This window comes from Pseudophryne corroboree, chromosome 7 (genome assembly GCF_028390025.1).
Source record: "Pseudophryne corroboree isolate aPseCor3 chromosome 7, aPseCor3.hap2, whole genome shotgun sequence".
Taxonomy (NCBI): Eukaryota; Metazoa; Chordata; class Amphibia; order Anura; family Myobatrachidae; genus Pseudophryne; species Pseudophryne corroboree.
In genome coordinates, this window is record NC_086450.1 from 435,781,408 (window position 1) to 435,809,381 (window position 27,974).

Sequence of the window (27,974 nt, forward strand, 5' to 3'; positions counted from 1 at the left end):
GCGATGCCTTTGCACTTCAAAAGTAGCTCCCGAACAGTGCAGCTTTAGCGTGTTGGCCGGGAGCTACTCATCGCTCCCCGACCCGCAGCGACTGCATGTGACATCACGCAGCCGCTGTGGCCCGCCCCCCGTTCGGTCCGGCCACGCCTGCATTGGCTGGACTGCACCCACGAAACGGCGGGCAAACGCCCCCACCAGCCCAGCGATCAGCCCAGTCAATCAGGCAGAGGCAATCGCATCCCTGCTATGGCCTTCGGCGCATGCGCAGTAGGGACCCGTTCCCTCTGCTGCGTTAAAAAGCAGCGAGCGAACGGGTCAGAATGACCCCCCAAGCACATTACAGAGCTTGGTAAATTCGGCTAGAAAGCAGCCCACATGTCTGCTGTAGTCCCCTGTACATACTTTCAGGAGATACTTTTTATTTGCGGCTACCCCCAAAAACCGGGTGTGTGCAAAACCATGGAACCCACCGAACGCCACTCATGCCAACTGTTTAACAGCATACAGCAGCCCTAATACAACATCTATATTACAGTCTGGCGCAGGTCACCAGGAGATGTGCAGCTCAGGCCTGTAACAGCCTCAGAGCTCAGGTTGCTTCCTGTTAAGAACTAGCACTTGTCCGTGTAATTTGTTTTCCCGTTCATTGGAGCCTGACGATAGATGATCTCCTTTCTCCAAAGTTCACACTGTGAAACAAAAGCTGACAGATCAGAGATATAGCCCCATAGTGCGTGGAGATGGCAGATTAATATTAAAGGGCCGCTAACCCCCAGAATTGAAATCTGCAGATATGAACCATGAAGGTAAAATACCATGTTCAGTTCCTCTGCAGATTTGTTATAAAGTAAAGTACATTATAATCGCCCCGTTATATCTCACACAGTGACTGGGAGATAATATTCATATTACGCATACCCCTCGACTGTACCTTTTTTTATGGTCTGGTCCGATTTTTGGCTCTCCAAACTTCCATTGAAAGTATAGGAAAACGTTGCCACGCCCCCTTTTCATAATTTGTACCGATTTTTATGTGTAAAATGGTGGAGGGTATGTATTACGTAGCGCACAATGCGGATATAAGTATGCCGAAGTTACAGTAAAACTCTTATTTAGAGAAACCCCAGTTTCCGACCAAGTCCGACTGAGGGGCCTTATAGTACTGTATATAAACACAACGGTTGTTTCATCCATTACTCAGCAGGATACAGTTCCTAATGCAGACCTGATCGCTCGTAGGTTTTTTTTTAAGCGCTGCAAGCAGATTGTCGCCACCATAGGGGAGTGTATTTTAGTTTTGCAAGTGTACGAACGTATGTGTAGCAGAGCTGTACGAACAGATCTTGTGCAGTCTCTGAGTAGCCGAGGACTTACTCAGCCGCTGCGATCACATCAGCCTGTCCGGGACCGGAATTGATGTTAGACACCCGCCCTGCAAACACATGGACACGCCTGCATTTTTCCAACCACTCCCTGAAAATGGTCAGTTACCACCCACAAACGCCTTCTTCCTGTCAGTCTCCTTGCGACCGCCCATGCTAATGGATTCTTCGCACAAACCCATCACTGAGCGGCGATCCGCTTTGTACCTGTGTGCCGCGCCTGCTCATTGCGGAGCATTGGCATGCGCAGTTCTGACCTGATCGCAGCGCTGCAAAAAATGCTAGCGAGCGATCAGGTCTGAATTAGGTCCACAGTCTTTGACATATATCGATGTGAAAAAATAGCGGCCTCACTTGCTCTTTAAGACCAGGCCTGCTGTTAAACATTACGATGGGCCTATTCTGTAACAGCACGACCTCTCCCATGTTATTAATTACAGATTTGTCTTCCCCGAAATGGAGGAAATTTCTTCTTCATTGAGCAAGTGAAGAATTAAATTAACAATGAATAATGATTTCCATCCCCAACAGTAAATATATTGGCGCACATGAATTCAGGGGTCCAGGCTGCTTTTTTAATTTGCTCCCGGACTGCGACTTGTCCTGGTAATCTCGCTTGGTGCTGGGGGTCTCTGCTGATCAGGGTTTGCTGGGTGTTATGGTCCAACAGACCATAACACCCAGCCTTGAGAATTGCATTAAGAATTATGGTGACTGCAGTTTTCTGCGCTACTTGGCCTGATATCTCCTGCGTGAAACTTTTCCTAAATGTCCCCAATAGTATAACACTGCGGTTTCCACTTAGCTTTAGGCATGATGAATAGTCCTTTAATCAGAAGGTATGGAACCCTGTATGTCAATACTGTACTGGGACAGCACAATTAACATCCTACGTGTCTCCTGGTGCATTTCATGACCTCTCAGAGGTACCATATACACCGGAGTACCTGCATGAGAAGAAGGCACGGAAAGGGTTGAATTGGGAGGCAAGACAGCATGGGTGGCCTTCATTAATATCTGTTGTCCTTTACTATGTAGTGTTTTCCCGGGCACAGATCCATCATTTCTGAAAAAAGAAAGAAAGAAATGAAACAGCTAAAAAAAAATTGAGTTTTCCTTCCAAAGACCCAAGTGTCCTTCACAGCGTGTTTTCCAAAGAAAAATGAGAGTGTTTCTTCCTTATTAGGGCACACCTCTAGAACGCAGCCTCACCTCTGGCTGCAATCTGCCAGAAAATGACTATATTGTACATTCAATGGGAACATCGCTGATGGATTAGGATAGACTGAAGCCTATTTGGCACAGAAAGGCTCGCGTGGTGGATTCCTCTGTCTGAAAGCTTTATTGACGCCCTTATCTGCATCACCTCCTTGTCAGACATACACTGCGCCTCCGTGCTGTCCTGATCTATTGCGCAGATGTATAAATGTGTTTTCTGTAAAAACTAGCCCCAAATAATGAGCGAAAAACTCAGGTTAAAAATGTAGAAGTGATAAATGGGATTTTATTTTCTATATAGTGATTTCTACTGGCGATTTTATTCTGCAATATCAGCGTCTTCTGAACGATTCCGCAAACTGGGTGATACAATATTGCTCTGCCTGCATACTTGCCTACTATCCAGGAACGTCGGGGGTCTCCCGGAAATCGCGTGGTGCTCCCGGCTTCCCGAAAGAGTGGGCAAGTCTCCCGGGCCAAACAGCACCCACCCACATCCATGGCATCTTCCAGCAACCCCTCCATTCAGTTGGCCAAAATGGGCGGTCCGAGGCGGGTCCAATGATGCGATTCTCACTGAATCACATCATTGTGGCCCCGTCACCTGTCACACAATGCCGGTAATCTGGGCACTGTGTAGCATGGGCGGGGCCACAATGACGTGGTTGTGCGGTCACGCCCCCTTGTTCTGCCCCCAATTCTCCACTATGCTCCCCCACTACGCCGACCTGTCAGCTAGATTGTTGACAAGTATGGGTTTAACCAAGATAAAGATCATTGCCGTTTAAAGGGCCTGATTCAGACGCAGTTGTAATTTGTTCGCAAATGGCTGATGTTTTCCATACTGCACGTGTGTGTGTGTGTGTGTGTGTGTGTGTGTGTGTGTGTGTGTGTGTGTGTGTGTGTGTGTGTGTGTGTGTGTGTGTGTGTGTGTGTGTGTGTCTTGTGGCAATGGTCACAGTGTTGTTGATCGACAGAGAGGAATCTTTGCTTGAGGTAACGGGGAGCGACTGTTTTAGGGGCGTGTCTCAGCCTGCATCTGCAAATCCGTATATAGCTGAACTGGCCCCGGCATTTGTGCGCCTCAGGCATTACAGTACATAGGTGTCTATTTATTAAACCAAGTAAAACACTTTTTATTACAGATTTAAAACATGGATTTATTGGAGAAATCACTGACTTCTCCACTTTGTAGTTTTATTGCGGATACTAGCACAAGCCTTATGGGGGCTGAACACTTTGGAAATTTATAAAGAAGGGACTTTTTGCATGTTTTCTTAAAAATATAACGCCATCTCAGGTTGGCCTTATGCTCAGCGAAGTCCAATCCAGTCTTTGCATTCTTGGTAATGCTTACAGCACATGTGACACCATACCCATTTGCGTATGCTCAGACTCAATAACCTGTATTATTTAGTGCACATACATACACTAACAACTGCATTTCACATTTGCAAAAGACGTCCAACATGCACATCGGAAGCCACAATAGCCTATGCTGAGACAGTTGTCCTGCAGGGTTAAGATATGGAATACTCCGGCAAAAAACGCTGAGTGAAATATGCATTACATGGTAAACAGACCCCATAATCTTTAGTTCATGTGATTTGTAAACCGGTAAGAGGCAAAAAGACTTGACTTATACTCTAGTCCAATGTTTGTTTTAATGGATTCAGATGTAGTACATGGGATGTGGGATGGACATTCAAATAATTATGGCACTGAGCAGTAATAAATAATTTTCTGAGTAAAAGCAGATGTCCATATCTTCTAGGAAAGGCAAGATGGTTCAGTTGACTACAGTTCATGCTACAGCAATATATTCAAATATTGTTTCAACAAAGTTTTTTTCCACACTTAAAGAAAAATCTCACCTACATTTATGTTTGGCTTAAATATCTTTACATAGATAATATGGAGTTTTATATGTTGTATTCATAACCCTGCCCCTAAAACTACAGTAACATTACTGTGCTGGTCCCTGAGTACACTGTCAGTGCTAGTATTCTCTATAAATCTATATTGATTTGGTGGATTATCATGTAATGCTGCAGAATACGTTCATATCACGACTGTGCTTCAAAATATCCCTCCGCCATGGTAATGCCATTGCTTTATTCAGTGGTAAAATATAGCTACAAAACATATTTTGTCGTCAAAGCAACATATTTTTCAGCGTCTGTGAAATGGTGGCGTGCCCTTTCCTCATTTCCAGCCGAGAAGAACATGTGAGCTTGTTTTCCAGTGAATGGAAATAACACATTTTCTTAATTGACTGCATACACTGTGCGGAATTTTTATGAACAACATTTTGGGAGGGAAACAAATGTCTCAATAATTTTCTGCCTAGTGTCACTGTCGTTAATGCGGTTGGATCTAGTTTGGGCAGCCTGTGAATCCCTTCCAGGTGTTGGTGGAACGTCAAGCCCCAGCATGGATTGCCAGCCTGTGGGTCTGGGGCCTTTTCCTGCGGGCAAAGCATGCTGGGAGATTGGACGTTCCACGAAAAGCTGGAGACCCACAGACTCCTCCACTCGGAGTATGACTGACTGACTGACCCCTGTATTTTTCTTCTCTCTCTGCCTACAGCAGCTACAACCTTACCTCTCTGAGGCTGTATTATACGGTGGATGACACCGAGGACAATCCGTACATCTGCTCATCTCACCGAGACAACGGGATGCTGAAATGCCAAGACATCCCCCCCAAAATTGACTGCTCCAATTTCAATTTTCCAGAATTCAGCAGCAGGAACAACTGTGACCTGAATCAGTACTATAATGTATGCAAACCTGGAGATCTGAATCCACACAAAGGGGCCATTAATTTTGATAACATTGGCTACGCCTGGATAGCCATTTTTCAGGTGAGCAAATTTCTATTTTCCATTCAAGTTATAGATTTCTATAGACGTGAGATAAGCAACCTGGAGCTCAATGACTGCCCTGGATCTCTGCGCCTCCAATTATCCTGCCAGCCTTATCACATACCATGGACTTGTAGCTAATCACTCGCTGATGATCCATAGGTATCTACAGTAATCCAGTTCTAGACCAATCAGACTTCTAGAATGTTGCTGCAGCCGGGTTCCAATGATTAAGTCGACAGTGTCTAGGTTGACCCCATATGGTCGACAGGGTCAAAAGGTTGACCTTTTGAACCTGTCGACCTTTTGTACTTGTTGACCTTAGCCACTGTCTACCTTTTACCTGTTGACCTTTTGGCCCTGTCGATCTAATGCATGTCGACCGTATGGGGTCGACTTAATGATTGTCTATCAAGATAGTGTAGACCTTTAATACCACCCCCGCTGCAGTCAGTAGTCAATAGAAAGTCTTCTAACCCACCATAGAGTCAGGAAACTTAGATGGGTTTTGCAGCTACAGGTATTGTATTTGCACCAGTCTTTCTCTCCCTTCAATCACAGCGAAAAGACCCATCACAGTTGTACTCTCCTTCCGCTCCAAAGCTATCTCTGTATTATAGAACCAGTGGACCCAGGAAACATGGCTGCTCACAGCAGCACCGGGGAACAGAGGTGGATTGGGATGGAAAACCGGCCCTGGGGAATTTATGGAGTCACTCCTAATGGGGGTGCAGTCTGATGAGGGGGTGGGGTCTGTTGAGGGGGCGGGATCCCTCCTCAAAAGGCCGGATGGTACGCAATTGCGCCTTCCGTGCGTCTTATGTTACGGTTGTGTCTGAGACCAGGGGCAGATTGGGAACTAAAAGTGTCCCTGTAAAATCTGGGCAGCACAGGAGGTATTTCTTGCCATGTAGCCATGGCAGCATCACTGGATGGCAGAGTTGCTGTACTGCAGAGAAGGAATAACAGAATGAATGGGGACAATGCAGTGTACTGAGTGCGGTGCTGCCTGTCATGTGGGGGGTGGGTGCCACATGACAACACACAGAGCAGGCCCCACAGACACGTCCGTTTACCAGGAATCTTCCTGGTGAGCCCTGTGGCCAATCCGCCCCTGCCGGGGGATATCAAGAGTGGTTACCATAGGCAAAATGTTTCCCAGGTGGCAGTACAACTCTAAGGGGAACATTTACTAAGCAGTGATAAGAGCGGAGAAGTGAGCCAGTGGAGAAATTTCCCCATCAACCAGTCAGCAGCTCTGTATCATTTTACAGTATGCAAATTATAGATGTTACTTCAGTGCTGATTGGTTGCCATGGGCAACTTCTCCACTGGCTCACTTCTCCGCTCTTATCACTGCTTAGTAAATGTACCCCTAAGTCTTTTCCAAAAAATAGAATGTTTTACAGTAATAGAGCCCTAATATATATTAATACTAATAATGGTTCTAAGTAGATTATTTGCTAAGCGGAAGGGTTATAAAACCCAGCGTTTCTGATCAAATTTTTTCCGAAACTTAAAAGGGCACTAACTTAACTAGCAAAACACGGCTAGTAAAAGTATTGCCCTTTTACACTGCACACTGGGGGGCGCCTCAGTACAAATACAGGCAGCTGTGGAATTTGCCTTCCTTCCTCCTGGTTAACACAAGTTTTGTGACTCGTTTCATCTGCGGACCTGTGTCTTTTTGTAACTCTGAAATCAATGCTAGAGTCTCCAAATATCCCTACTGGCCTCTAAATATCCGAACAGGCACCTAAATATACCGTTTGGCCTCTAAATATCCCTAATGATAGTAACAATACATTGTTACAGGTATTTAGAACGGACAAAACACGTAACAAATAAATGTATAATTCTTTTCTTCCAGTTGTTCATTCACCCATCAAATTATTTCACTTTTTTATGTTTTATATCTACAACCAAAATCTGCATTTCTCCAATGCAATCATATTTGTATTTCTCAGTACAGGTCACTGGTGGTATTGAACAGATTGGTTTTTCTTTATCACTGTTATTCAGTGCTAGTGCAAACCCATTAGGCTATCACACGTCTATTTCCATTCGGAATACACTTGTCTGTTGTGCTTGGTTGATTCATCTACTTCGTTAATTAAACTGTATGGTTGGATACACATTTCCAGCCATACAGTATAAGGTTCTTCCGCTTAGCAGTCAGATCTCTATCAGATGTGGCCATACACCCAATGGAATATCAGTGCAATTGGATGGTGACCTCCTAAATATTCATTGTCCAACTGAATTTGCCATCACAGGCATCTGATTGATTCTGATTGGATGCAGATCAAATTCAATGTCCATTTCAGCCTTTTCAGGTCAATTTGTTGATTTGCAGCCAGTTCTGTCTATAGCAGCCTATTTGGGTTTCAAAATCTCAGAGCTGATTACAAAGTTATTAGGTATAATTATATAACCTATACACTGCAAATATTGATCTTAAAGAACATTGGGGGTAGTTCCAAGTTGATCGCAGCAGGAATTTTGTTAGCAGTTGGGCAAAACCATGGCCCTCATTCCGAGTTGTTCGCTCGGTATTTTTCATCGCATCGCAGTGAAAATCCGCTTAGTACGCATGCGCAATGTTCGCACTGCGACTGCGCCAAGTAACTTTACTATGAAGAAAGTATTTTTACTCACGGCTTTTTCTTCGCTCCGGCGATCGTAATGTGATTGACAGGAAATGGGTGTTACTGGGCGGAAACACGGCGTTTCAGGGGCGTGTGGCTGAAAACGCTACCGTTTCCGGAAAAAACGCAGGAGTGGCCGGAGAAACGGTGGGAGTGCCTGGGCGAACGCTGGGTGTGTTTGTGACGTCAACCAGGAACGACAAGCACTGAACTGATCGCACAGGCAGAGTAAGTCTGGAGCTACTCTGAAACTGCTAAGTAGTTAGTAATCGCAATATTGCGAATACATCGGTCGCAATTTTAAGAAGCTAAGATTCACTCCCAGTAGGCGGCGGCTTAGCGTGTGTAACTCTGCTAAATTCGCCTTGCGACCGATCAACTCGGAATGAGGGCCCATGTGCACTGCAGGGGAGGCAGATATAACGTGCAGGGAGAGTTAGATTTGGGTGGGTTATTTTGTTTCTGTGCAGGGTAAATACTGTCTGCTTTATTTTTACACTGCAATTTAGATTGCAGATTGAACACACCCCACCCAAATCTAACTCTCTCTGCACATGTTATATCTGCCTCCCCTGCAGTGCACATGGTTTTGCCCAACTGCTAACAAAATTCCTGCTGCGATCAACTTGGAATTACCCCCATAAATAGTCTAGAACCATTGTAGTCTTGCAATGAATGGATAGTTACATTGTTAGAGCTAACGCGATTGTGTCTCATAATATTATTGTCCATAGTGGGAATGGGCTGTAATAATCTCTGTAAAAGGAGTAACTATTGAGACATAGATAAAGAATAGCCTTCACCTGCACATAGTAGTGACGGCCACAAAAGTATGGGCTTAAAGAATATTTATGGAAATGCAGCCTGGCTATTGTCTATGAATCAGAGTCATCAATGGTAGAGCCTAATTATGCGTCACTGGGAATAAAGTTTATCACTAGAGGATTGATGCTTCTCATTCCCATGAATATTACATAATCATGGGACGTTGCTTGATATGTGCCAATTACACTCCTTCAAAGGGGTTGAATTTGGCTCCGGTTCCCCTCCTTCCCACATTATGCCACACAGTTCCCCCCATTTAGAATATGCCACATTGTAGTGTCTCTAGTTCACATTTTACTGCACAGTGCCTCCAGTTCACATTGCACCATGCATGTTCACATTTTCTCACACAGTGCCCCCAGTTCACATTATGCCACATTGTAGTGCCCCCAGTTCACATGTGACACGGTGCCCCAGTTCATATTTTACCGCACAGTGCCCCCAGTTCACATTATGCCACATTGTAATGCCTCCAGTTCACATTGTTACACAGTGCCCCCAGTTCACATTGCACCACACAGTGCCCCCAGTTTACATTATGCCACATTGTAGTGCCTCCAGTTCACATTATGTCACACAGTGCTCCCAGTTCACATTATGCCATACAGTATCCCCAGTTCATATTATGCCACACAGTGCCCTTAGTTCACATTATGCCACACAACACCCCCAGTTCATATTATGCCACACTGTAATTCCCCAGTTTACATTAGGCCACATTGTAGTGCCGCATAGTCAGATTATGCCACAAAGTGACCACAGTTCACATTATACCACATTGTAGTGTCCCCATCCAACATTATGCCACATAGTAGTGTCCCCAGCATATATTTGCCATATTCTAGTGTATGTCCCCAGTTCACAATATGCCACACTGTGTCTCAGTTCACATTATGTGCCAGTGTCTCCAGTTAACAATATGCCACACAGTGCCCCCTATTCATATTATATCACAAAGTGCCCCCAGTTCACATTTGCCACTTTCTAATATCTCCAATTCCTAATTTGCCTTACAGCATTTCCAGTTCACATTATGCCATTGCACACAGTTCACATTATGCCACATACTGCCCCCAGTTAATATGATGCCAACAGTTCACATTATATCGATTGTAGTGACCCCAATTCAAATTATGCCACATTGTAGTGCACCCAGTACACATTATGCCACATTGTAGTGCACCCAGTACACATTATGCCACATTGTAGTGCACCCAGTACACATTATGCCACATTGTTGTATGCCAGTTCACATTGTGCCACATTGTTGTGCCCTTGGGATATTGGGACTGTTTGGACAGATATGACTTCAAGAAATGCTAGTGTCATAGGGGTGTATCCAATTAGTGCCATTTTCTCTTACGTCGTAGAGGATGCTGGGGTCCATTTATTACCATGGGGTATAGACGGGTCCACTAGGAGCCACTGGCACTTTAAGAGTTTAATAGAGTGGGCTGGCCCCTCCCTCTATGCCCCTCCTACAAGACTCAGTTTAGAAAATGTGCCCAGAGGAGCCGGTCACAGCTAGGGGAGCTCTTAGGAGTTTTCTTAGTTTTCTTTTCTTTTTTTTAAGAGTTTGTTATTTTACAGGAAGGCTGCTGGCAACAGCCTTCCTGCTTCGTGGGACTTAGTGGGGGAGTAGGAACCAACTTAATGGAGAGTTAATGGTTCTCTATCTCCGCTGACAGAACACTGAGCACCTGAGGGTGATGATCGCAACCCCACGAGGCGACCGCTCACTCCCGCAGCACAGCCGCCACCCCCTAACAGAGCCAAAAGATAGAAGAGTGGTGAGTACAGCGCCAGCGTCCCCATTAGCGGGTCGCCTGCGGGTATGGCGGCACAAGGGTTGGAGCACAGCTCTGCAGGGCTGCGCTCTGGGAAGGCTCAGCAACATCACAGCATGTAGACGCTGGAGGGGCGTCCTGAGTCAGCGGATTAACCCTACACTGGTCATAGAGTTAACAGGGGCTAATCCCGCTGTTAACACAAAAATCCTCAGGCCAGTTTAAATATTAAGTGCGGGTAGCCGCACGCCATTACAGGGGGCGGGGCTTCCTCTCAGAGCGGATCCAGCACTCACCAGCGCCATTTTCTCCCTGCAGATTATACAGACAGGATGCTGACAGGGAGCGCTGCCCTCCACATAACTCCAGCAATACCTCATGTTACCAGGGTGTTATAGACAGGGGGGGAGTGTGATAACAGTACTAACTACCCTATTAAGGGTAGTTAGTAAGCGCTGGGCTTTTATCATAATAATTGCCTACTGGGGCGCTGTGTGACTGGTTCCTTATACTCTGTGCTTCTCTGAAGGTACTCTGGGGGAAGCTATATCTGACATTTTCCTGTGTGTGTAAGTGTGCAGTCCCACGTTACCATGTCTAAGGACTCTGTGTCCTGTTCTGCAGAGTGTTTATCTTCTCCTGAGGAGTCTATTCCATGTACTCAGGACTGCAATATACTTTCTCAGTCTTCTGAATCCGAACCCGCATAGGTAAATTCTTTAAGGGGCATGATTTCCCAGATTTCAACTAGGATGTGACATACTGAGAAAGAGACACAGTTTTTGAGGAAGACTGTGGAGGCTTTGCAGTACTCAGCCCCCACTACTTCAAAAACCCCACCTACATGTCCGCAAAAACGTACGCTTGCCCAAATAATGCAAGCTGACACTGATGCCGACTTTGATACAGGGGACAGTGATGGGGATATGCAGGGGGGGGGGGGATGCCTCCCTTGCTAAAGGGGTGCAACTAATGATTTAAGCCATTAGGGATGTTTTGCATATTACTGAGATGGTACCTGAGCAGGAAGAGACTTATTTTACTGTAAATAAGAAATCCTCGCTTACCTTCCCTGCTTCAAAGGAGTTAAACTCCTTGTTTGAAAAATCCTGGGAAAACCCAGAGAAAAAATTCCAAATCCCTAAAAGAATTCTCATTGCTTTTCCTTTCCCTGAAGAGGACAGAAAAAAGTGGGAAAACCCACCTATATTAGACGCTTCTGTATGTAGATTGTCAAAAAAGGTGGTTTTACCTGTCCCCGGTTGAACCTAAAGTCCTTGAACCCATACTTACAAGTATTCAAGTTCAAGATGGAGTCTCTGAGAGCGGTGGTTTCAGGTCTCGCCTCAACAAGAAGCTGCGGAGATACTGTTCCAGGTCATGAGACCCACGAGCAGTGGCGGTGGACGCCCCGGTAACTCCGTGGGTGTTCTGGTCAGTGTATGTGTTCCCTCCACTTCCACTCATCCCAAGGATTCTCAAACTAATAAAATGAACAAGAGTTCAGGCGATCCTCATTGCTCCGGACTAGCCGCGGCGAGCTTGGTACGCAGATCTTTTGGAATTACTGCTGGAGGATTCGATGCCTCTTCCACTTCACTAGGACCTTCTCCAACAGGGGCCGTTCGCCTATCAAGACTTTCCGCGGCTACGTTTGACGGCATGGAGGTTGAACGCCAGATCTTAGCTCAGAAGGGCATTCCGAACAAGGTTATTCCTACTCTGATCCAAGCTAGGAAGGGAGTAACGTCTAAGCATTACCATCAGATTTGGAAAAAGTATGTGTCTTGGTGTGAATCCAGGAGGTTTCCAATGGTAGAGTTTCAACTAGGAGGTTTTCTCCTCTTTCTACAAGCAGGCGTGGATGTGGGCCTACGTTTGGGTTCCATAAAGATCCAGATTTCGGCCTTGTCCATTTTCTTCCAGAAACAATTGGCTGCTCTCCCTGAGGTTCAGACATTCTTGAATGGAGTTCTGCAAATCCAGCCTCCCTTTGTGCCTCCTACCGCACCTTGGGATCTTAATGTGGTGCTGCAGTTCCTGCAATCAGATTGGTTCGAACCTTTACAGGAGGTGAACGTAAAGTTTCTTACTTGGAAGCGGTCACACTGTTGGCATTAGCATCTGCAAGACGTGTGTCAGAATTGGGGGCATAGTCGCACAAGAGCCCCTAATTGATTTCCCATGAGGATAGAGCTGAGCTCAGAACCTGTCAACACTTTCTTCCAAAAGTTATATTGGCTTTTCATATTAACCAACCTATTGTGGTGCCAGTGGCTACTGACACCTCGATTACCTCAAAGTCCTTGAAAGTTGTGCGAGCTTTGAAAATATATGTGAAGAGAACTTCTCGTCACAGGAAGTCGGACGCACTGTTTGTCCTTTATGATCCCAACAAGATTGGGTGTCCTGCTACTAAGCAGACAATTTCTTGCTGGATCAGCCTTACTATCAGGGCTGTTTCTAGCCAATTTGGCTCCCAGTGCGAGATTTAAAAATGCGCCCCCCCATGACATTAAAAAATGTGCCCCCCCCCACACACACACACCTAGATAAAAAACAACAACTTGCGCGCGCCCGGCAAGGGGGCGTGGCCTCATCTAAATGGGTGTGGCCTAATTTAGATGGGCATGGCCTCGTCTGAAAAGACTACCTCACAATCCAGTTTTTGACCCTGCTCCAACAGATCACGTCCACCACAGGAAAAAAAAATTCTACCATATTAAGCCCCACACAGTAATGCCCCCTGCACCATATTATGCCACACACCGCAATGCCCTTGATACATTAAATCCCCACACTACGGCAGGCAAGAGTCCCCATTTCACACATTACGGCAGGTGTCCCCATTTTACACATTGAGAGAGAGAGAGAGAATACTTACAGAGGTGATTACCGCTGTTCGGCCCGCTTCACCAGTCGCTCCTCGCGCCGGCCTTTCCCTCTTCCTAACTTGGATCCCCCTCTGTACTCCGCTCGGGGGGGGAGTTTCGCGGAGTGACGGGGTTGCGTCGTGACGTAACGACGCAACCGCATCATTCCGTGAAACTCCGCCCCCCGAGCGGGTTACTCGGGGAGAAATAGGAGGGGGAAGCAGGGAGCCACAGTTAGTGCCGCGGCGGGCGCCCAGTGCGGTTGCACTGCTCGCCTGCCCCAAGAAACGGCCCTGCTTACTATCCAGCATGCTTATTCTACGGCAGGATTGCCGATTCCAAAATCTGTTCAGGCCCAATCTACCCGTTATGTGGGTTCTTCCTGGGCGGCTGCCCTGGGTGTCTCGGCTCTTCAGCTTTGCCGAGCAGCTACTTTGTCAGGGTCGAACACGTTTGCTGGGAGCTTTGGTACATCCCCATGGTACTAAATTGACCCCAGCATCCTCTCGGACGTAAGAGAAAACAGGATTTTATATACCTACCAGTAAATCCTTTTCTCGTAGTCCGTAGAGGATGCTTTGCGCCCGCCCAGTACTTCATGTTTCCTGCACAGTTACTTGGTTAAGTATTGTTGATTCAGCCATTGCTGAATCGTTTCACGTTGGTTAGCTTGGGCTTTCCTTTTGTTCTGTGTGACTTGGTGTGAATCTCACCACTATCTGTGTATTTCCTTCTCTCAAAGTATGTCAGTCTCCTCGGGCACAGTTTCTAGACTGAGTCTGGTAGGAGGGTCCAGCCCACACTATTGAACTCTTAAAGTGCCAGTGGCTCTTAGTGGACCCGTCTATACCCCATGGTACTAAATGGACCCCAGCATCCTCTACGGACTACGAGAAAAGGATTTACCAGCAGGTATATAAAATCCTGTTTTTTCAACCAGTCGAAAAAACGGGAACTTTTCGCTAATTTTTAGGTCGAATTTATATTTGACCTATTCAGTGCCCGTGCCTTTTTTCGACTGGTCGAAAATATCCGGCACTGGCGAAAACCACGTGTATCGGCGAATTTGCAGCTGATACACGTGTTTTGGTGAATTCACAGGTGTTTTGCCCGTTTTTGGCACAATTTTCGCCCATGCCAATTCGACAAAAAAGAAAAAGTGAAACGGCATGGGTGAAAATTGATTAAAACACATGCGAAAATGCCCGCAATTGAATGCCCTGTGTCGAATTAGTGCCGTTTTTTTTTTTGACCAGTCGAAAAAACTTCACTCAATTTAATACCCCTCATTGGGCCTAATTCAGACCTGATCGTAGATGTGCTTAATTTAGCACATCTACGAGTAGTCGTCAGATATGCGGGGGGGGGGGCTCCCAGCACAGAGCGATGCTTTTGTACTGGAAGAGTAGCTCCCTACCAGCACAGCTCCTGTGCGCTGGCAGGGAGCTACTCATCGCTACCCGGGTCGCAGCAGCTGCCTGTGACGTCACGCAGCTGCCGCACCCCACCTCCCCAACGGTCCGGGCGCGCCTGCGTTGCCCGGACCGCGCCACCTAAACGGTGGCCAAATGCCGCCGGCCCGCCTCCTCCCGCCCAGCGACAACCTCTGCCTGTCAATCAGGCAGAGGCGATCGCAGGGCTAAGAATGCGCAGTTCAGACCTGATCGCTGCTGTGCGAAAATGCACAGCAGAGATCAGGTCTGAATTAGCCCCATAGTCTCTTCCAGGAGTATTCTGTGGATGAGCTACTTGCATGTGAAGCGGGCCCTAGTGGCAGTCTGGCCCCTATTCAGTGTAGTGATGTCGCTGGATACTTAACCTATACTATGGCAGCACAGTTGGTGTAATGGTTAGTATTCCTGTCGCACAGCACTGAGGTCTTAGTTCCATGGACTTAACTGTGCAGAGTTTGTATGTTCTCCATATGTTTCCCTGTGGTTCCTCTGGGTGCTCTAGTTTCACACTCCAAAAAGATTAATTGGCTCCTGACAAAACCCTAGTGTGTATGACTGCGTATGGTAGGGTATTAGATCATAAACTCCACTGGGGCAGGAATTGTTGTGAAAGGGCAAATATTCTCTGTATAGCGCTGTGCGATATGTGTGGGCTATATAAGTCACATGTAATAAATAATAATAATTACCCAATCATATTAAAATGTTAGCATTCTTGGAGATGACATAGTATCGGGGCCCATGAAACATTAGAGTCTCCCCCCACCCGTAGCTGTTAGTAGCTAGAATGGTCAGGCTGAGCCTGAGATAACAATGCTGTCTCTGTGCCGCTATGCCGTCACATGGTCCGTTATGCTTCTCCACCTCTCATTCCTTCTTATTTTCCCTGCAGGACCTCCTAATCATATCTCATGCATCCCTAGCACACGTTACATTCATTGTCCTCTCTCAATTTCAGGGTCTCTTATTTTATTACCGTATGATGTAACCTCATTGCGATTGTCTCTCCGATCCTGTGACTCAGTTACCCGCAGGATAACACATCCTTCTTCCACTTGGAGAATCCTTACTCGTACATGGCTCTCCACCTGCTGTTGTACTACATATGTCAGCATGTCTTCTCTCCGTGGCCTGGGCAGCTAGATCTAGAAGCGGCTGTGCAATGACACAGTCTATATTTGTGGTGGTTCTAGTTGATTGTGTTGCACTGCACATTTCTTTCTGTTCTGTTCCCAGTGATTTGATCACAATACAAAGCAGCCGCTTCCTACCTGACAGGTGCAGTGAGTATGCTCACAGCTGTACCTAGGGATCATTTGGGGCAAGATTTGCACGCAGAAGGGGCCGCAGCAGCATCTACTGGCGGTCTTCCGTCTCCAACTGTACGCAAATGCAAACTCCTTCCAAATGTTGTAGGTCAGAGATGCCCACTTTTTTTGCATTAGTGTACACTGTAATACTGATTGGTGCGTCCTTACACATCACCATCTAAATATGCACCAGCACTAGTGCACATGCAGGTTCTCTGTCTGACTATGACATCCTGTGCCTGCATTTGTGCGCCTGTGAAGGCAGCTGCATCCACTACCATGCCCTCGACTCAGGGCCGGTTACGGGGCTTCTTGCGCCCCGGGCGGCATTAGGGGGCGTGGCTTCATACAGGGGGCGTGGTCAGTTACGCCCCCTGTACTGTAGTAGGATGTGCGGTGCGCGATGACGTCATCGCGCACCGCACAGCAAAAGTCCTCTCCACGAAGGAAAAATAGACGCTAAGCGTCTAGTTCCCTTCGTGGAGAGGACCTTTGCTGTGCGGTGCGCGATGAAGTCAACGCGCACCGCACATCATTACAGTAAAGGTCCTCTCCACGAAGGGAAACTAGACGCGTAGCGTCTAGTTTCCCTTCGCAGTGGCAGCGGGGGGCACAGCAGCAGCGGATCTTGCCATGGTGCGGCACCCTCCGGATGGCGCCGGCGCCCTCCAGAAGGCGGCGCCCCAGGCAAAAGTCCTGCTTGCCCCTGGCAAGATCCGCTACTGCCAGGCTCGACTCTCCCATAAAACGCCCACTGGACGGGCCATTTTAAGCGTGCAATACTAGCCACCTTCCTGTCACTGCCCAAGACCACCCAGCACTTTTCCACAACAACCCTCAAACCGTGCTTCACGATCGCAATAGCGCCGTTGTTCGTTCATGAAAAATGCCATGAGAGTGTAACTGGCATGTGCGGTTGCCAGCTACTGCGCACCCCTTCCACGTCCCCACCACCACCACCACCACCACCACCGCACCCTGCTAGCCCTCCTGAAAAGCTTTCACTTACCTGCACCCAGAAATGATGATCGGTGAGCTTCTAGTCTCCTGTGCTGCCTCTGTGACCACTGTGATCAGTAAAGTGAGCAGAGATACCAGCACTTTGCAGCATCTGAGCTCACTTTACTGATCAGATGAATGGGGTCACAGCAAGAGCACTGGAACAGATGACTAGAGCTCACCGATCACTGGTCCCTGGGTGCAGGTAAGTAAAACTTTTCATTTTCTAACTTTTTTTTTAACACAGTGATCAGCCTGTGTGTCTATCAGACACACATGGCGGGTCACAGAGGTCAGATTTGAGCTTAGCCTTCACTGTCAACATGCAGAGAAAGCTGTGCAGGGGTACTGGAACAAGAGGGAAACCTGGCTAAAGCTATCTCAAGATAGCATTATTATCACAGGGTTCCCTCCAGTGTTTTTATACATTATTTTTTTCTACGTAAATTGGGGCAGATCGCATTTCTTATTACAAGTATGAGAACTGCAATCTGCTTACTAAAAAAAATTGATGTTAAGGGCTTGGAGAAAAATTGCTGTGAATTAATCTCCAATTGTCCTTTTGTAGATTTAGGTGATACTAAAATAATCTGAAAACATTTCCACATTATTTTAGCAAAAATAATATTGATAAATATGCCCGTTAATAACATAGACAGTAGAGATCATTTACTAGCATTGCATTCTGGTGCAGAGTTTGCGCTGGGCCACAGCAACCAATAAGCAATCAGCTTCTGTCTGCCTACAAGTTACACAATGAAAGCAAGCGTCTGATTGGTTCATTGCGGTTCACTTCTAATTTTGTAACTACGGTAAATTAATGTAAAGTAACCAATAAATTAGTTTACAAAGTGATAACTGTTTTTCCTTTTCGGGCAAATGCTTAGAAGCGATGACTGAAAACAACATCATAATATTACATTTCTCTAAAGATGACTAATTATACCAATGCAGGAACACTAGGGCTGTTTAAAGTAACTGCATCTTGCATCAATATTGGGTGTTATCTCTTTTGTGCACAATATATTCTTTAATAGCGGTTTCCCAGGTTTCTCAGCAAAAAAACAAGTAAACAGCTGCTAATAGAATGTTCTATTTCACGTGGCTCTATAGTTTTACAATCCTGTATGGCAGTATATTGCTGCATATTGCGTTACTGCTTTCTTCTCTATCAGTGTAGCTGTGAATAAAGAAAAATGTTACAGCTTTGAATGTAAAATGTAGATAATGCCGCTTGCCAAGCGAGAGATTGACAGCGGAGATGAAACCATGAGGAAATTGACTGCTGGGTGTTATGTAGAAACACGTTTCGTCTTTGAGCTGCTGGTTACAGAGCTGAAATTTATAGTTGTGCAAATTCAGAGGGACCAAGATGCATTTATTATCGTTAATGAACACTGAACCATCCCACAGACTTGGTACGCTGTATCATTGCACACTGCTGCCATGGCTCCGGGTTTCTAGAGTATATGGAATATACTGTCCTACTTCCTATAATCAGCGGCTGTGCCTGGCCAAGCACAAATACAGTCATTGCAATCCGTAACCGGGGGGACTAAAAAGCCTCATATGCCAGAGTAGGGTCATATTTTTTAGTACTAGCTATTTTTGAAATTGTAACAGTCGTGAATAGTTTGGATGGGATGTGATACATTATCCCGGCGTTCGGGATGTATCCCATTGGATGTAATATTAATGTGCTCCGGGTTTACAGATCCCACGGTTCACAAGTTTGTCAAAATGATTAGCTGAAATTCTAGTATCTGTTAGTTCTTAAAGAGACGGTACGGCTGGGTGGGTTCTAGGTTACCCTAAATAATTTTTATGATTTTATTGTGGTTTTTTTTACCTGATTACTGAACCTTTTTCATGTGAGGAAGGAGAAGGGTCCCAGACAAATGTCTCGTCTTGGGCTTCACTGCGTCTTTATTGGGCACGGTGTATTGCTCCTAATGTTCCCAACTTCCCCACAACAATCTACCCCTTTTTGTGAGGATACTAGTGCAGAGAGCTGTCAGTCAGAAGAACAGAGTGGGAGATTATTATGGATAAGAGGGGCACTTTGGAGGTCCAAGGGGAACGCCAACAAAGGGGTATAATATGGTGGTGTTGCCTAATTAGGATGTGTTGCTTGATTCCATAAATTCTAACAGAAATAGTCTATGATGATGGTAGTTGGATTTACAGTAGTTACATTAGGCAACCTAGGCTTCTGCCTTGGGCCAAGTGGTCAGGTAGGGGCCTGGGTTACTCTAACCCACAGGTTCTCAAACTCGGTCCTCAGGACCCCACACAGTGCATGTTTTGCAGGTCCCCTCACAAAATCACAAGTGAAATAATGAGCTCCACCTGTGGACCTTTTAAAATGTGTCAGTGAGTAATTGATACACCTGTACACTTGCTGGGTTACCTGCAAAACATGCACCGTGTGGGGTCCTGAGGACCGAGTTTGAGAACCACTGCTCTAACCTATTTCTAATTATAGTTTTGAAAGGGTGGCCCTAAACTGGCATCTTGCCTAGGGAACAGCATGGTCCTAATCGGGCTCTGATAAATTGCCTGTGTAATCATGCTGTATGTGTCAGTCCTTTTCACTGGGATTAGTCTGAGCCATCTTGGTTAAATCCAACAGAGGCCATTTTGTTTTCACACTTTTTAACTCCAGATACGTCTTGTGGGATAACAGAAGCCTTTTCTGTACTTTTCTCCGCTGCTTTTGTTTCTATCCATAATATTATTCACAGAGAACCCCTTATAGCCTAATTAATAACTGAAATGAAAATGGCAACTTAATGTGTGCCATTTCCCAGGCCTCAAACCCTCACGAGGTAGAATTAAGCAGGAACATTCTCAGGATTTTGCTGATAATTATGCACATTATCTTCCAATGCGACTTTAATGAGTCATCCGGCATTAGATCTTACTGTTGGCTGTGATAGAAGACGAGTAAATTTTATCACTTGCAAATGTTCTTCCAGATAACGCATATCATTTGCTTGCAAAAACTAGTATGTATACAAAAGACCTAAAATCACATAGCGATGGCATTGCTGGGTTTTTTTCTGAGATAGCTGTCCCCTGCAAAACTTGGGGAGACCCAATTACCAAAAACACTAGGCCACAGCAGAGAGCGCTAAAGGAAAAATAGCTTTATTACTAAAATAAAGCATTTTTTCCTTTGATAGATTTATTTAAATATTTCAGTTTTTTTCTTCATTTCATTCTTTTCTATATTTGTGAGGGAATTTTGTGACTAGGAGACCAAATCCAGGCTCCAGTGGAATGCACTGGTGCGATCTGTTGAAATATGTGTATACTGTTGGCGATGGTTTGGCAGAGTAATACCAGTGGAAGGTAGTCCAATGCTTAACCATGGGATGGTTTATTCATCAGTAATTTGGATGTACAGCCATACTCACAGTTATTCATGTAACTCTCAGCTTAGAGCGGAGCTACACCAGCCAGTGACTGTATGAAGGTAGCCGTGCAGGATTAAACGGCTTAAAGCTGTGTGGAATGCAATATATTGCAGGGTCTCACTGAGCTAAGTGGAACATGTCGGTGTCCCATTTTGGTGCTCTAACACAGTGACAAGATTGCGGCACCATCTTGCCACTGTGTTAGAAAACCACAGAAGACCAAACGGCGGCCATCTTGGTAAAGGAATTGATGTTTTCCCTTAGGAGCATGACGCGTGCCATGTCATAAATGCGCAAAGCGGAAATGGAATGCTCTCTTACCTCTGCCAGCCACTATTACCGCTGAGCTGCCTTAGCAAAACATTTTGAGGTAAATTGACCCCAAAAGTTTGAATATCACTGTAGTAAGCTGCTATTGAAAGTCTTTCTTTATACCCAATATTGATAAATAGGATCCCAAATGTTGTAAAAAAAATAAAAAAAAGCGATACATTTAAGAGCGGGTCTGCGATAGAGAAGTTCAATGGTCATTATTTCCTCCACCCCTTTTATTGTGTATTTTCATTCCTTAAATAGGTGTCGATGTAGTAAAGACTATTCTGCTTTTGGCCTGTACAGGGTACGTACAGTACAGTAAGCAATCGGTGTCCTCCCTGGGCAGAGTGTAAGCTGCGCAAATATCCTCTCATTGGTTTGCAGGTACTATGAGTCTTGGAAACATTCTAATCCACTAAGCAATGTTTTCCTGAGGTAACTCTGAGGAGAGGTTATTTGAGAAATATATATTTTTCAGGGCCGGACAATCTGTTAAAAATTTGTTTTCACATTGCAAGTTTATAGGCACGCGGGAAGATTTAGGATTTGTTTGGCTCACCGAAAAGCTAAGCTGCAGCCCCTCCTTCCCTCCAATAACTCGCAAATCATCCAGATGGGCAATGATGTGACAGGCACTGAACGAGACAAAATGAAAAAGGGAGATCTTTCATTTAGCGCAGGTGACAGCGCTGCTAATCAGATAAGACTTGTCATGCATGAGGTGTGTGACAGAGTATTCTGCTGTGTACTCTTCCAGCACAGGAAAGGCACCAGATCTGCCTGACTTCTTTCATAGGCTTAAAGTGAGCCCTCCAGCTACACATAACGGAGGCAGCCATTTTGTTGGCTTAACTGATATGCCAAACATCAGTGTTCTGGGAACTACTGTAGTGACGACACTGAGGCTTCGCAAAGGCCACACAACCCAAACCATAACTTGGATCCGGACAATGGGTCGACATACATTAGGTTGACAGTCATTAGGTCAACCCCATATGGCCGAAAAGGGGCAAAGTCGACATGGACAAAAGTTCAGCACATGAAAGGTCAATGGTGGAATATGTCGACATGTTCATATGATGGTCGACACAAATATAATGGTCGACACAAATGTGGTTGACACGTTTTTTGGGGGGGTTTCTTGTATTTTGGACTTTATCCATGCTTGACTATCCATGTCACAAATCATAACCTTTAGTAACCTTGTGGCGAGTTAAGTGAGAGACCATGGGGGTCATTCCGAGTTGACCGCTAGCTGCCGATGTTCGCTGCGTAGAGATCATTTAAAAAAAACGGCAAAACTACGCATGGGGCGCAGTGAGCACGCGCGGTGTACGGGTACAAAGAGCATCGTTGTTTTGCACTGCTTATTGCGACGATTCCATTCGCACAGCCGATCGCAAGGAGATTGACAGGAAGTGGGAGTGTATGGGTGTCAACTGACCATTTTCAGGGAGTGTTTGGAAAAACGCAGGCGTGTCCAGGTGTTTGCAGGGCGGGTATCTGACGTTAATTCCGGGACCTTTGTCGCTGCAATCATCGCACAGAATAAGTAACTACAGGGCTGGTCTTGTTCTGCCCAAAATGTGATTGTACCCGTTCGGCTGCACAGGCATTCGCACACTTGCAAACCGTAAATACACTCCCCCGTGGGCGGCGACTATGCGTTTGCACGGCTGCTAAAAGTAGCTAGCAAGCGAAAAACTCGGAATGAGGGCCCATGCCCGAAGCTTGGTGAGCAAAGCGAGCCCGCAAGTGGATACATTTCTACAAATGGTGGTTCCGGATGAAAAAACTATCCCCACTAACCCCAAAAATGCAAAACAAAATGTGTCGACCATTGCCATGTCGACCTTTTAACCCTATCGCCCTTTTCTCCATGTTGATCTTTTTCACTGCCGACCTATCATATGTCAACCTTTTGTCTACTAGGGTTAGTTACAATACTAGGGGAGGATAGGGTTAGCCTGCAGGACAGGAGGATCAGGGTTAGGCACTAGGGGAAGGATTGTGGTAGGCGGTAAGGGGAGGGTTATGATTAGGCCCCAAGGGGAGGTTAGGAGTAGGCAGTGGGGAAGGGTTAGGGTTAGGTACTCGGGGAGGATAGGGTTAGGCTGCAAGACAGGAGGATTAGGGTTAGGCACTAGAATGAGGATATGGTTAGGTAGCAGGTTGAGGATAGGGTTAGGCACTAGACTAGATTGAGGATAGGGTTAGGCTCTAGCGGGAGGATAGGATTAGACATTAGAGAGAGGATAGGGTTAGTCACTAGAGGGAGGATAGGGTTAGTCACTAGGGGGAGGATAGGGTTAGGCACTAGGGGGAGGATAGGGTTAGTCACTAGGGGGAGGATAGGGTTAGGCACTAGGGGGAGGATAGGGTTAGTCACTAGGGGGAGGATAAGGTTAGGCACTAGAGGGAGGATGAGGTTAGGCATGAGGGGTAGGATTGGGTTAGGCACTAGGGAGAAAATAGGGTTAGGCACTAGGGGAAGCATAGGGTATAGGCACTAGGGGGAGGATAGGGTTAGGCACTAGGGGGAGGATAGGGTTAGGCACTAGGTTGAGGACACTGTTAGGCACTAGGTTGAGGACAGGGTTAGGCACTAAGGGGAGGATAGGGTTAGACACTAGGGGGATAATAGGGTTAGGCACTAGGGGAAGCATAGGGTTAGAAACTTTAGAAGCTAGGGAGAGGATAGGGATAGGTACCAGGTTGAAGATAGGGTTAGGTACAATAGGGAGGATAGGATTAGACACTAGGGAGGGGGGATAGGGTTAGACACTAGAGGGAGGCACTAGGGAGAGGATAGGGTTAGGCACTAGAGGGAGGATGAGGTTAGGCATGAGGGGTAGGATTGGGTTAGGCACTAGGGGGAAAATAGGGTTTGCACTAGGGGAAGCATAGGGTTTAGGCACTAGGAAGAGGATATGGTTAGGCACTAGGTTGAGGATAGGGTTAGGCACTAGGTTGAGGATTGGGTTAGGCTCTAGGGGGAGGATAGGGTTAGATACTAGGGGGAATATAGGGTTAGGCACTAGGGAGAGTATAGGGTTAGGCACTAGGGTGAGGATATAGTTAGGCACTAGGTTGAGGACAGGGTTAGGCACTAGGGGGAGGATGAGGTTAGGCACTAGGGAGAGTATAGGGTTAGGCACTAGGGTGAGGATATAGTTAGGCACTAGGTTGAGGACAGGGTTAGGCACTAGGGAGAGTATAGGGTTAGGCACTAGGGTGAGGATATAGTTAGGCACTAGGTTGAGGACAGGGTTAGGCACTAGGGGGAGGATGAGGTTAGGCACTAGGGGGAGAATAGGGTTAGGCACTAGGGGGAGAATAGGGTTAGGCACTAGGGAGAGGATATAGTTAGGCACTAGGTTGAGGATTGGGTAAGGCACTAGGGAGAGGATAGGGTTAGGCACTAGGGTGAGGATAGGGTTAGGCACTAGGGGGAGAATAGGGTTAGGCACTAGGTTGAGGACAGGGTTAGGCACTAGGGAGAGGGGGTAGGGTTAGGCACTAGGGTGAGGTTAGGGTTAGGTGCTAGGGGGAGAATAGGGTTAGGCACTAGGGAAACATAGGGTTAGGCACTAGTTTGAGGACAGAGTTAGGCACTAAGGAGAAGATAGGATTAGGCACTAGGGTGAGGTTAGGGTTAGGCTACAGAGAGGGGTGGTTAGGATTAGACTGCAGGAGGAGGGTTAGAGTTAGGATAAGGGATTAGGATTACGTTGTAGAGGCCCCCACTAATAAAAATCATGCTCTCAAGCATAAAATCCCCTCCTACTCCCATCATGCCCCTCTCCTAACCTCCCCTGAGGATAACTTTCTGTACCTCAATCCATCCTGCTCTCACTGGAGACTGACCTGTGTACCTCAGCCCATCCTGTCCTGTCACTGGAGTCCTGCTGATGTACCTCCGCCAATCCTGCCCTGTGACTGGAGTCCCGCTGGTGTACCTCAGCCCATCCTACCCTGTCTCTGGAATCCGGCCACTGTACCTCAGCCCATCGAGCTCTGTCAGTGGAGTCTGACCTGTGTACCACAGCCCATCCATCTTTGTCACTGGAGTCTGACCGGTGTACCTCAGCCCATCCTGCCCTTTCTCTGGAGTTCCGCTGGTGTACCTCAGCCCATCCTGCCCTGTTACTGTAGTCCAGCCAGTGTACCTTATGCCTTACATCTCTGTTACTGTAGTCTGGCCGGTGAACCTCAGGCCATCCTGCTCTGTCACTGGAGTTCCACTGGTGTACCTCAGCCCATCCTGCTCTGTCCATCTGTGGGGTCACCTGGGCGACCGTCCCTGCCACCCTGCCTGTGGTCTAACCTTAATTGCTCAGTGAGGATTTGTTGATGGAACTGCAGGCAAAGGACAATAGCCCAGAAGTCTTTCTGTTTTCAGATGGCTCTTTTGCACCAGTGATAGGGCCCAAGTGCGCACTGATACCAAGCATACATAAAGGGGCAGCACACTACCACAGATGCCTACATACAGGTAAGTATACGCATTAGGGCTTCATTCAGCAGGGATTGCTATTCAGGGAAATTTCAGTTGCCTGTGAGTAGAAAGGCACCACCACGACAGGAAGAAAAAACGCCCCATGCAAAATTGCGAATGCATCGCAGGTCGCTATCCACTTGCAGATGCATACGCAATTCCCTGAACATTGAAGCAAATGTGAGTAGGTCTGAGACTGCCACTAATCTGTGACTGAGACAGTCTGGAAGTGGTCTGCGCTGACGTCAGAGACCATCTCCAAAAGCGCCTGCGTTTTTTCTGACACACCCAAAAAAAAGGCTTGTTTCCCCCCCCAGAAACGTCTGCTTAATGTCAGTTAAACAGCGGCTACATTGCGATTACGATCTGTACGCATTTTCTGTTGCTATTACACATGCGCAGTCTTTCGATAATTGCCCAATTTGCGATTTCTCTGACTAGCGATCCATGCTGAATTAGGCCCCTAGATCCATGCGCACATTTCATCACGTGTTGTTCTTCAGACCAAATCAATCACCTTTAGCCTTTCCCATGACCCTTCATGGGTCACTGGTTACCTGGGGTCATGCACAATAACACAGCATAATACACTTACAGTATATGCTCCAAAACAAGATATCTAAAGACATCTACCTGCAAATCTAGTCCTCTGTATTCCTGAAAATTGAGATAGAAAGAGAATACAGTGGCTTAACTACAGCTGAGGAGTGCACGGCGGCGGTGGTGGTAGCAGGACCACATACGCGCAGTGATACAAGCGCTGATTACTGAGTGGAGAGTAACATCTCCTCTGGCTTGTCTCTCAAGCAATAGATGTGCCCCACTTCACTGAGCCCAGTAATGGAAACAGAGATTGCTGGCAAATTGTTGTCGGCACATTGAAAATCCACATCATATTTCTCACAGTTCCACGTTCTAATTATTTAATCTTGCCTCTATTATTTCCTAATCTCAATATGGCTGAGGTGGAGGAAATGCAGGTGTGCCATTTGTAAAGTGTAACTTGGCTGCAGGTGATGCGATTTATTACAGATGTACTTGGTATATACGGTATGTGACCTGTGCGATCAGTGGGATACAGCGGCGATGTTGGACACAGTGGAGCCCTGTTTCTCCTGTGCGCGTGTGTCTGTGTCCCGTTGGCCTTTTGTCCCGATTTTGTACATATATTATGCCACACAGATTTGGACGCACTGTTTCCGAAATGTGAGGGGCGTTCCTGGACAGTGACTGGAAGGTAACAGGGGGGTGGCTAAAAAGACAGGTGGAGATGTGTTATGGGAGAGATGCAGGCGTGTCATGGGAGTGTCGTAGGAAGCGATACCGTACAAAGGACCTCATTCAGGTTGGATTGCTAATCGCAAAAAATACAATGACGATGCGGACGCATGCACAGGGCCCGTCCAGCACATGTGCCCACACTTACTGCAGGTGACCCACAGTAAATGCAAACACCTCTGCCCGATTGACAGACAGAGGCATTCACGAGGCGGCAACGCTCCGTTTCCAAGGCGGAGACGGAGCGGGGGCAGTGGCAGGGAAATGGGGGGGGCTTCCAAATGGTGGGGCGTGTCTGCGCCGTTATCGGGACAGCCGCGTGACGTCATACACAGCCTCTCCGATCAAAAGATGGCGGCGGGCCTCCTGCCATCGCAGCCCGGCTGCACCGGCAGGAGCCATCCACAAGACTCTGCATCTGCCAAGCTGGTGCACATTTTGATGCTGAATCTGAAGATAGTGTGCCTGATTCAGGCCCTGACGGTGACGTGGCGCATGCCAGTACGGGTCTGAAATGTAGCAAGCAGTATGGCATCAGACTGCCAGTGATGAACAGTCTGCTTTGGATTGGGGCCGGGGGAGGGAGCGACAATGCCCGCCGTGTTGCCCCTGTTGAAGGGAGCAACAAGACCAGGATCTCCGGCGGAGGACAGTTTCCCGGTCCATTTGTTGTATCTGCGGCAGCCAGGATGCGCAACCCAATTGGTCACACAGCCGGCCAATGGTATCGCAGATGATCCCTGCTGTGTTACCCTAATGGTGCTATGGCTGCTGCTTCCATGTAAGCAGCAGCGATAGCTCCTCTGTCCGCTGAGTCAGGCCCATTTTGTCTATGGACGCTGACAGTGGGGGTCTCTCTCAGACGCACCAGGGAAGAGCTTTGTATCAGCATTAGCATAAAGACACATTCGCATCTGCTGCAAAATTCTCACAATCAGGCCCTAGAGGGGTCTATCGCGATTTTATTTTTTAAATTACACTATACACATCAATGTTTGTTTTTTTTGTGCTCTTTCCAAGAAGTAACAGTCGCATGTCAATGTGTGTATCCTATAACAACAAAGGTGGTCATTCCGAGTTGTTCGCTCGGTAAATTTCTTCG

General features: G+C 46.7%; 1 protein-coding gene across 4 annotated transcripts in view; it reads left to right on the forward strand.

Annotated features, from left to right (window-relative positions):
• Positions 1–27,974, forward strand: part of CACNA1H (calcium voltage-gated channel subunit alpha1 H) — a 638,058-nt gene that overhangs the window by 330,740 nt on the left and 279,344 nt on the right. For all 4 annotated transcript variants that reach the window (XM_063934881.1, XM_063934879.1, XM_063934882.1 and 1 more), the window contains exon 5: positions 5,190–5,466. In XM_063934881.1, the coding sequence (XP_063790951.1) occupies positions 5,190–5,466 (277 nt within the window). The remainder of the gene's footprint in view (positions 1–5,189; positions 5,467–27,974) is intronic.